The following is an 11,817-nucleotide window of genomic DNA, read 5'->3' as shown; positions in this document are numbered from 1 at the left end:
TGATTCATTTTTGTCATTTGTTTATGTAAACATGCGGGTTGAGGTTTGGGGGTTGTTGGGTAGATGGGATCGTTATTATTATGGGGACTGACATATCTTGCTGATTATTGTTTATTGTTGATGGATGAAAATGTGAAAAAGGAGAATAAAAAATAAAATAAAAAATGTTATGCTAAGATATATCCCCACTGCTGGCAGGGGTGGGGGGCTTCGGAGAGGACTGGGGGGTCTGGTGGGGGGGGTCCAGGGGGACACTATTTGGCCGGCTGGGTCCATGCATGGCCGGCACCATGTTGTACGGTGCGACCGCTGCATGTGCGGCCACGGACCCGGCAATTCTCCAACCATTTATGTCAGAAATGCCGGGAGTTTTACTAGGCGCCGCTGCTAGCCCCCCACCGGGCGTAGCATCAGTGTGGGGGCGGCGCCAACCTTTTCATTGTAAAACTAGACACTTCCTCCAGACATAGCCTCAAAATCAGAGAATCCAGCCCTCTGGCTCTTCTTTCACATCAGGAATATAGATCAGAATTAGTTCAGGCTGTGGCACCCCTCTAGCTGCAGTTTGCTGACCTGAAATTTATTCAGACTTTCTTCTCTGTTAGTTAGCCAATCCTCCATCCATGTTAATATATAATCCCCAATGCCAAGAGCTTCTATCTTGTATGATAACCTTTTATATATCCTATCAAATGCCTTTTGGAAATCCAAATATATGACATTTCCTGGTTCTCCTTTATCTATCTGCTCAACACCTCTTCAAAAGAGACTAATGTTGGGTGTTGAGTGGGGTTACTGGGTTATGGGGATAGAGTGGAGGTGTTGACCTTGGGTAGGGTGCTCTTTCCAAGAGCCGGTGCTGACTCGATGGGCCGAATGGCCTCCTTCTGCACTGTAAATTCTATGATTCTATAATAAAAGACACTAATAAATTTGTCAATTTCTGCCAACACAAAAAAAAATGTTTACAAAGATGTTATTGTTTCTTTGCATTCTCTGATTAAGACAACTCTAACTCAACATATTTTAGTTAGAAAATGTGATCAGGTAAAAATATCAATATTGTTTATATTTCTCAGTGACTGGCTTGATGGGAATGTGGGAGGAAATCCTGGAAGTGTTAGATCTTGCTCTTCCAATTTGAGTCTTATTTTATAATACTGGAATTTTGTTAATGGATCAAAGTCATGCATTTATTTTTCTTCTCTCCCCTGCTGAAAGCACTGGGTCATGCTTGTGTATGTTTCACTGAGGCTTCCTGAATATTTCCAGAGTGGGTATTCTTTATGCTCAAGTGTCAACGATGAAGAGTATTAATAACCAAAGCCTGGAAAACATGCAAGGGCTAACTTAATATTCCCAGTGGGGAGCGATGTAGATTGAAGAATCAGGGCTTTATCTCTTAAGTTAGTCCCTGCAACTTTCCAACTGGGAGCATACAATCACAGATTTAACCAAGCCAGTCTCTAGTTATTCAACACTAGCATATAAAAATTGAATGTGAATGTTTCACTGGATAGACTGTCAATAACAGATTCAACTCCAAACAAACAAACTGATCAAAATTATTCTGCAAGATTAATGCCATGAAGGTCAAACACTTCGCTTTTCCAGATAGGGCCTCTAATGCTCAGTAACCCTACACACTTCAGTCAAATAAAAGGTGTTGCTATGGGAATCCACATGGGGTCCAGTTATTTCTATCTTTTTTGTAGGAGATGTAGAACACTGATCCAGTTTTCCCAGGCCCTGAAATGACCTCTCCTTCTATTATATTTGATGACGGTTGGTGCTGCTTCCTGTGCTTAATCCAAATTGAAAAATTACCGGAGCTCCCCTTTTGCTACTCCCACACCTCATCTTTAGATCTCTGATTCTTTCATTCCTTTTCTAAACTTTCACTTCACCATTTCTGGAAATGGACTTTTGATAGTCACTTAATAAAAGTCCCACATTTCTCCCAGTTTCGCAGTATCCAATCATTCTGATAATTCTACTTTCTCCACTGGAGCGTCTCAAATGGTCTTCTGGAACCTCAACCAAATTGTAAATCATCTATAATCGCGAAAGCTTTGACATATCTGTCTCATTCTCCACTGCAACACCCTTTTCCTCACCTTGCATTCTCCACATTAACTTCATCAAGCACATTTTGCCCCTACTTTCCAGAGACTATTTTGTCTGGGATATCCTTATTTATTCTTCTATCACCCTCAATTCCATGCCTTTGCCATCAGTACTTTCCTCTACACCGAACTGCTGTCCCCTTCCCCTTTCACAGACTAACATCCAAAAACCCAAGCATTTCTCCCACGAGTAAATCATTTATATGTAAATCTTCTTCTCTGATATAATGGGTTGGATTTTCCCATTCTGGAGACTAGGCGCTCCTGCCGGAGGAGTCGCTCCTGGTCCCTGCTGGCACTAGGAGCGGTGCCCATGAGCGGTTCAGTCCCAATCTCTGTGCAAATGTATGCATGGAGGGAAGCTCGCAGGATTCTTTCAGAAACACGGTATCGGGCTGCCATTTTGAGCAGCCGGCCCGATATTGAGGTCCAGTTCCTGGACCCCCACCTCACCACAATGCAAATTCTTGCTCCCCCATCTGCTGACAAGTAGAGGCATCCTTTCCCCCACCACCACAAGAAGTGCAGTCAACCCTCCCTCCCCCCCACAGCACGCAGGCATGATGACAACCCATCCACCCCCCATAAATCCCCCATCAAATACGTCCCAGCCCATCAGACTCCACCACATATCCCCCATCAAATACATCCCAGCCCCATCAGACCCCGCCACAAATCCCCCATCAAATACATCCCAGCCCCATCAGACCCCGCCACAAATCCCCCATCAAATACATCCCAGCCTTCCCATCAGACTCCCCCAATCAGACCCCCATTCGACCGCCTCTCCAGAAGAGACCCTCGCCTGAAAGCTAAGAAAAGTCTAGGCAGTAGGTTGAAAAATCATTGCATTTTCACTTACCCTTTCCTCACATCTGCTGACTCAGACAGATGTGTTAAAAGCAGCAGCTGTTACAAGTGTCAGAGGCTTTGTCAAAAGCCCAGTACACTTCACAGGACTTGAAATCCCTTGACAGCTTTTAAAATGCAGATCTTCCACTCAATTTCACACAGCAAGTTACCATTACCCTGCTTTGATGCTAACCACAACTTTTATGAACACTCTTGCTATGAGTGACATGTCCTCACCACATCAAAAGCAGATAAGTGCTTTGTCTTCCTCTTTCTCACAGCAGGAAACACTTAGCTGCCTTTGATGTGACACGAGGCTGTCAATCATAGCTAGTGTGTTTACAAACATTGTTTTTAAAAGCTGCTGCTTTAAACACTTTTGTTTGAGGCGGCATATGTTAATAAAGTATACCGGCAGATAAAATAAAGGAAAATCCTAAGTTGTTTTACGAGTGCATTAAGGGTAAAAAGATAACTAGGGAAAGAGTAGGGCCCATTAAGGTGGTCCTTAACCTATTGAACACTAAGGGGCAATTTAGCATGGCCAATCCACCTAATCTGCAGATCTTTGGTCTGTGGGAGGAAACCGGAGCACCTGGAGGAAACCAATACAGACACGGGGAAAAAGTGCAAAAGTGCAAACTCCACACAGTCATCCGAAACCAGAATCCACATTATAGGAGGGATGTGATAGCACATTAAAGGGTGCAGAGGAGATTTACCAGGATGTTACCTGGGCTGGGGTTTTATTTATGAAGAGAGATTGGATAGACTGGATTGTTTTCCTCGGAGCGGAGGAGACTGAGGGGGGACATGATTGAGATGTCTAAAATTATGAGGGGCATAGATAGACAGGAAGAAACTTTCCCCCTTTGTGGAGGGATCAATGACCAGGGGGCATAGAATTAAGGTAAGAGGGGATGTAAGGAAAAGCTTTTCACCCAGAGGGTGGTGGGAGTCTAGAATTCATTGCCTGAAATGGTGGTGGAGGCAGAGACCCTCATAACATTGAAGAAGTATTTAGATGTGCACTTAATAATAATAAATTAATAGGATACTTTATTAACAGCTCTCTCAATCTTTCCTACTATCTCTAATGGCTTATGCGCATATACACCCAGATTCTGAGTTGTACCCTTCATTTTATACTGTTTCTGCATGTTTTTCCTATCAAAATGTATCATCTCACATTTCTCCACATTGAACGTCAACTGCCACATATCAGCCTATTTCACCAACTTGTCAATGTCCCTTTGTGTTCCACACTGTCTGTTCATAGAAGTTAAATAAATTGGGCCTATACTCTGGAGTTTAGAAGGATAAATAATAGAAGGAAACCCCACTGACTAGCCGGCATAATGGAGTATCCCGCTGGCGGGGTAAAACAGAAATGTGGAGGGACGGAGAATCCAGCCCAGGATTCTTAGGGCGCGTCATAAGGTGGACACTGAGTGGTTGCTTCCCCTGGCTGGGGTATCTGGATCATAGGGCCACTGTTTCAGGATATGGATGAACCATGTAGGACTGAGATGAGAAGACATTTCTTCAATCAAAGTGTTCTGAAGCTTTGGAATTCTCTAGCCAGAGGGTTGTGGATGCTCTATTGCTCAATATATTTAAAGCTGAGATGGACAGATTTTTGGATTCTTCGGGGAACCATGGATATGGGTAGCAGGCAAGAAGGTGGAATTAAGGCAGATCATCAACCAAGATCATATTGAATATCAGAGTTGACGCCTACACTTTCCTCTATTTCTCATGCTTTTATGTTCTTATGGTAACACCAATCCCAAGTTTCAATTATAGGTCCCAAGTTATTAATAAGCAAGCTAGGGGACATACAGGTGCAAGGCCACACAAGATCCTTTTTTAAATTTGGGGTTGAACTGTGATTAAAGGGAGATGCGCACCTTTCAGAACAAAGTTTAATGGAGAACAGATTACAAAAGGCTACAGTGGGCGTCAAAGGCTTTTAATTGAATGTTACATTTTTGGAGATTTTTTAAAAGTAAGACACTTTGGACACTCATCAATGTAAGCAGAAATTGTGATGATGCAGGTCTGTTACAGTTTATTTGAATCCATTCATTTTTCTTGCTGATTCTGCTTCAGCTTGTAGTGAACTTCTGGTAGATTCCTCAAGCGTTCAGCTGCCTGCAGGTTAAAGAATGATTCAGTCACAGCACGTAATGATTAAAATGACACAATAGATTAATTAAAGTGCAATTTAGGGACTGACAGGAGATTATGAACATAATACTGCTGGAAAATCTTTCTGCCACCTGCTCCAGTAACATCTGTCAGGTGTAGATGATGTGCAGCCAGTAACTTGTGAGTCTAATGTGGTAACGTTTTCAAATCTATGCCTAATCTGCTCAGCCTTTCATCTATCCAGGTGTCTGCAGGTGGCTGGGATATGTACTACACAGGTCACAATGTATGGCAGAAGCTCCAGACTGCAGGCACTACATGAAGCATTATTACAGTATCTGCTTCAAGGCTTCCTGACAGTAGTAATGAAAATAGAGAGGAGCATCACACACCATTGTGTAATTTCTAGGCTGCCTCCTCTGATTCCACTAGTTACCCTTCCTTATTTGATACCATCTATAAATTTGATCGCTTAGCAGTTTTGAGTCCAAGTCATTGATGAAAATTAGAAACAGGAGTGGACCCAGCATTGATCTTTGGGATTTATCACTTTATTTTCCCGCTTCTCATTAAAACTCCATAGAATTCATAGAATCCCTACAGTGCACCAATCCTCCAAATGAGCACTCTACCTAGACCCACTATACCCGCAATCGTGCGCATCGATCTTGGTCAATCCACCTGACCTGCTTATATTTGGACTATGGGAAGAAACCGGAGCACCCGGAGGAAACCCACGCAGACAAGGGGACAACGTGCAAACTCCACACAAACAGTCACCCAAGGCCAAAATCAAACACGGGTCCCTAGCGCTGAGGCAGGAGTGCTAACCGTTGTGACACCGTGCCGCCCTTTAACAAGTATTTTTAGCTTTCACCCCCTTCTGTCAACTCATTATTGAAACCCTCTCCACAGGTTGAAGTTTAACAATTGTTGTTTAGTATGTTGTCAAATGCCTCTGGATTTCGAGGTGCAATATGCTGAGCGGCTTATCTGTAACACTGCTTTCTCGGAGGAAGGCAAGGAAATAGATCAGAAAAAGAAACACCTTCTTCCAAATCCCTGTTCACTGACATTCCATTTCACTAGTGGGTGGGATTTTCCAGTCCCATCGACAGTGGCGACCCTCCACCGTGGCTTCCCCAGCGGCGGAGGATGTGAACAATGGGAAACACCGGTGACAGCGGCAGAACCAGGAAATCCCGCAAATGGTGGGCCGCTTCCACCGCTGCAAAACATGGCACAGGGGTGGAAATTCTACCCATTATTTTACATGGGATTGAAGTAAGGTTAATGGGTCTGTGGTAGCCCATACCCTACACACAGGCTGGAATAAATACTGCCCCCATATTAGAATGGTTTTGAGCCCTTTTAATTTGTCTACAGTCTTTATCTAATTTATATCAATTTTACCGACTCTCATTTCAAACTTTTTTTCAATTCATTTATAAGATATGGAGGTTGCTAGGAAAGCCAGAATTTACTGTTCATCCCCATTGGCCCTCGACAAGATGCTACTGAGCCACCTTTTTGTAGGGCTGACAGTGAAGGGATTACGATGTAGTTTAAAGTCTGGATGGTGTGAGGTTTGGAGGGAAACTTCCATGCCTGGTAATAGGTGGTGACTGGATTCTATCCCAGTCGGATGGTGCTCAGAAACCTCATGGAGCGGTTAAGTCCTAGACACACAAAGACAAGGACCTGCTTTCTCTCTCTCCAGGAAGGCTGTGGATGTTCTATTTCTGAAGCTGCAGATAACCTGAATGAATGAATCTACAGAGAAACCATTGCAGGCTACAAACAAAGACAAGGACCTGCTCTCTCTCTCCAGAAAGGCTGTGAGTGCAGTATTTTAGAAACTACAGAGACCTGAATGAATCGACGATAAAAAGCTCAAACTGAAAGCAAAGGTTGAACAGTATGACGAACGGAGGATTTTACAAATATTGGCTTTAAATATTGGCACAATTTAAGAATTAAAAGCCTGGTATTATAGTGTGCTTGACTGCAGTGGTCATTTTTTCTTTAAAAATATTTTATTTTGTAAAGGCATGGGAGCTTTTAGGAGCCAGATGGTGAAACTGACCAAAGGAATGTGGTTTTTCAGTCTGGGCTAAAGCACTGTGGTTTGAAAGGGGAATGTCCCTGGGGAATCATGTACTTTCAGTCTGCAGAGTTAATTTGCATTTCAGCTTGGGGAGATGATGTCGGTTTTTGGTGTAGCCAAGTGATGCAGAGAGTCAATTTTGTGGAAGAGGCTTTGAAGAGAAAAGAGGTGAAGTCTGATCTGTCTGACATTGAGTCCACAATTCTCTTAGTAGGATAGTTATAAATGAATAATAATATTTAAAGCAGAGCAGCCTTGTCTAGGGCTAAGGAAGAGACTGAAACACACCAGGTTTTTGAAGATATTCAGCCAGAGTCTGGCGGGTTCTAATAGGAGACAAATCTGCTTTATAAAACAAGTATTACTCTATGCTATGCTGATTTTAAGATAGATCGAGGGCTGTATGTTTATTTTCTATTTGTTTCAATGGACATTGAGTCACAGTGTTTAAGGGGTAGTTGTAACATGTTCTTTTCGAGTGTGAAGTTAAAATTTTAATATGGTATTCATAATAAAGTTTTGTTTTAAAAATATCAAAGCCCAATTTATTCATGCAATCACTTCTGGAATGAATTATTCCTTCCGCACTGTCTTTCAAATAAACTAAAATATTGGGGTTTCGATCAAGTACCCTTCTCGGATTGTAAAAAGAGGAGAAAGGTGCCATAAACAGCCACCTGAAACAAAGACTCTTTTCCCTTTTACTTATGATTTTCACCCCGCCCCCCCCTCTGTGATTGTCTGTCTTGTGTATGTGTGTGTGTATATATTATATATAAGGATAATAAATAGTTAACCAGTTGTATTTGCTGCATATTTCATTATAGTTCTTGTTATTAATAAAATGATTTGTGTTTCAACTTACAAGCCTGGGGGCTGTAATTATTGGGCAGCAAGGGTCAAAGACTTTGGGCATTTTTCTAAGAATTATTGGTTAATTCACTTGTGTTATGACTCCGGGCCAAGTGGGGCTGGAATTCACTGCACACTAGCCCAGGGTGTTGTAACACAGCGCATCTTGTAGGTCATACACTCTACAGCGTCTGAGCACCAATACTGGAGGGATCAAATATTTAATGTGGTGGATAGGTGACAATCAAGCAGATTGCTTTGTCTTGGACGGTGTTAAGCTTATTGAATGTTCGTGGACCTGTACTCATCCAGGCAAGTAGAGAATATTTCATCACACTCCTGACTTGTGCCTTGTAAATGGCAGACAGGCTTTGGGAATTAAAAGGCAGGGACCTAGCTCTCAAGTCTTCCTTTGTAAATACTTAAAAGAAGCAAGCACTCAAACATTTTGCTCATACAGATATAATCCAATCTGCATCTTTTATGCTTCTTGCATCATCACTGACAGTCCCTTACTGTTTAGAGGCCAGTAAACTCCACAGGGAGAGAATATGAAAGTGGACAGTTATGATTATTTCAGTGTATATTCTGCAATGTGACTGGTAATGTATACAAAGTGACCTCTGTGCCCATTCTCACCTGTTCAGCTGTCAAATCTCTTTGGGCCTGCGCTAGAAGCTCATACCCTACCATGAATTTCCTGATTGTTGCAGACCGCAACAATGGTGGATAGTAGTGAGCATGGAGCTGCCAATGGGAATTGTCATCAAGAATGGACTGTCCTGTGGGGGCTCCTGTTGAAATAGAATTGTATTATTAACACAACAATGGCAAGTACTGTATATCAAGGTGCGATCTAGTACAACTCAACATTTCTAAATCCCAAACCACCAAACTGTGGCTCAAGTGAGATTAACAAATTAGTGTCAAATTAATAACCATTTTATGCTGCATCCCCATGCCCATTTGGAATTACAGTGAACTGCAACAAAATTTCATATAAGAGCATAACAGCCATAATTTGTTTTATAAAATTAGAGTCCCCAATTTTTTTTTTTTCTGATTAAGGGGCAATTTAGCGCAGCCAATCCACCTAACCTGCACATCTTTGGGTTGTGGATGTGAAACCCACGCAGACACGGGGAGAACGTGAAAACTCCACATGAACAGTGACCCAGGGCCGGGATTCGAACCTGGGTCCTCAGTGTCGCAATCTTACTGCTAACCACTGCGCCACGTGCCCCCCCCCCCCCCCCCAACAGCCATCATTTTTAAAGTCAGCAAGTATTGGTGTTCCCTTAGTGGTAGGACATTGTTTTATAAATATTAATCCATATGTTCATCTTGAATCTAAAGAACTCATCTGCCCTGCTTCATTTGGAAGCTATGGACTGACTTTAAAAGTAGGGCAGGTGCACAGCAGAAAGGGGGAACGACCAGTGTGTGTGGACCTGCTAGGGTGAGGCTGGGACCATTTTAACCCATTGGTTTTCAAGATCATCTCTAAAGACTGACTCTCATCTATGCAGGAGTGGAATTTTGTCTATTACCAGGAACAATTCCTCTGGGTGCCCAGTCCTAAGATGTAAGGAAGCCTCTGGCAAAGGAGATCTTTACTTTGCTGAGCCTCCTTTGGTTCTGGATCCATCCGGCAGACAATTTTCCATCTTGCATTCAACACTGTAACCGGCATTTTCCATTCTGGAGACGAAGGTTGATAGGGTTGTGAAGAAGGCCTATGGAGTGTTGGCCTTTATTGGTAGAGGGATTGAGTTCCGGAGTCGGGAGGTCATGTTGCAGCTGTACAGAACTCTGGTACGGCCGCATTTGGAGTATTGCGTACAGTTCTGGTCACCGCATTATAGGAAGGACGTGGAGGCTTTGGAGCGGGTGCAGAGGAGATTAACCAGGATGTTGCCTGGTATGGAGGGAAAATCTTATGAGGAAAGGCTGATGGACTTGAGGTTGTTTTCGTTGGAGAGAAGAAGGTTAAGAGGAGACTTAATAGAGGCATACAAAATGATCAGGGGGTTAGATAGGGTGGACAGTGAGAGCCTTCTCCCGCGGATGGAAATGGCTGGCACAAGGGGACATAACTTTAAACTGAGGGGTAATAGATATAGGACAGAGGTCAGAGGTAGGTTCTTTACGCAAAGAGTAGTGAGGCCATGGAATGCCCTACCTGCTACAGTAGTGAACTCGCCAACATTGAGGGCATTTAAAAGTTTATTGGATAAACATATGGATGATAATGGCATAGTGTAGGTTAGATGGCTTTTGTTTCGGTGCAACATCGTGGGCCGAAGGGCCTGTACTGCGCTGTATTGTTCTATGTTCTATGAAGTGCCGTAACAGGTGGGAAAGACGACGGGTTTCCCACTGGGCAGCAAACCGATCGATGAACCTGCGTGATCTTCCACTTTTTAGTTAATTAATTATGCATAGCGAGGAGCTTGGCGAGTCTCATGGTGGAGCAGGCAGGGGCTCCCTCACCACGCCATTACGTCATGAGGTCTAGGATCCATTCACCATATCGAAACGGCACCTGGGCAGATATACACTCACTGTAAGCCAGGTGTTGTGTCGTACAGGTACTCCATGGTGCCTAAAAGGCCCTGGTCCTCTGTTTCATCATTCAGTAAGGCCACCCTGGGGATTCTCCTCCAGACTGTCCAGGAATAGCTTCTTGGGAAATGAGGAGTGGTTGACGACTCTGAGTCTGGACTCGATGGAGTTTAGAAGGATTGGGGGGGGGTGAGGATCTCATTGACACTTACAGAATACGGAGAGGCCGAGATAGAGTGAACGTGGAAAGGATGTTTCCACCAGAAGGAGAAAGCAGAACCCGAGGGCACAGCCTCAGACTGAAGGGACGATCCATTAAAACTGAGATGAGGAGGAATTTCTACAGCCAGTGGTGAATCTGTAGAACTCTGCCACAGAAGGCTGTGGAGGCCAAATCACAGTGTCTATGAGACAGAGATATCTAGGTTTTTGATTAATAAGGGGATCAGGGGGTATGGGGAGAAGGCAGAGGAAAATGGGGATGAGAAACATATCAGTCAAGATTGAATGGCGGAGCAGGCTCGATGGGCTAAATGGCCGTATTCTGCTCGTATGTCTTATTGTATTATGATGTGAGCAGGAGGCCCTCCCACCTATCCATGTTGGCTTGGGAGGAGGTCGTTAGGGAGGTCAGCATCCATGGCAAAAAAAAAAGGGCCACATTGTAGTGCAGGAAAAGGAGGAATGATCTGCTGCACTCTGCCAGAGTGAGTGAAACTTTTACTCACTCAAGCTCACACTCTCATAAGGGCATCAGGTAGTCAAAGAGTTAGAGAGGCCACACATGACCAGCATATGGGACATCAGCAGCGAATGTCCACCAGCCACTTCAACATTGCCATCTCATGTAAGATTCTGCACAAAAAGTATCAATACCTTATTTACAAGGTATACAAGCAAGAGCTCAGCACGCACAACAGACATAGATGCTTCTAAACTGCTCTTTCATTCATGGTGCTCACAGTGAATCCATCAGATGGTATGCAGGAAAAGATCACTCACAACAAAAGGAAGAGAGCAAGGATGGGAGTAGGCAGCCCCCGAGTTGAGGACACACTGGACCGAAGGTGGAAGAGTCCGTCCACGTTTCGTCTGATGTACTGGTTCCAGCATGCGAGCTCCACAAAGTCTCCATAGGAAGGGTGGTGGCCATCTTGAAAACCC

At 43.6% G+C, this 11,817-nt stretch overlaps 1 protein-coding gene across 3 annotated transcripts in view; it reads right to left on the bottom strand.

Moving 5' to 3' along the window:
- Nucleotides 1-4,934: 4,934 nt before the first annotated feature.
- Nucleotides 4,935-11,817, bottom strand: part of galt (galactose-1-phosphate uridylyltransferase) — a 96,437-nt gene continuing 89,554 nt past the window's right edge. For all 3 annotated transcript variants that reach the window (XM_072497286.1, XM_072497284.1, XM_072497285.1), the window contains 2 exons: nt 8,728-8,882; nt 4,935-5,132 (listed from right to left, as the gene is read on the bottom strand). In XM_072497286.1, coding sequence (XP_072353387.1) covers nt 5,064-5,132; nt 8,728-8,882 — 224 coding nt within the window. In that variant the 3' untranslated portion in view covers nt 4,935-5,063. The remainder of the gene's footprint in view (nt 5,133-8,727; nt 8,883-11,817) is intronic.

This window comes from Scyliorhinus torazame, chromosome 3, assembly GCF_047496885.1.
Source record: "Scyliorhinus torazame isolate Kashiwa2021f chromosome 3, sScyTor2.1, whole genome shotgun sequence".
Lineage (NCBI taxonomy): Eukaryota > Metazoa > Chordata > Chondrichthyes > Carcharhiniformes > Scyliorhinidae > Scyliorhinus > Scyliorhinus torazame.
This window is presented reverse-complemented; position numbering and strand designations above follow the sequence as displayed.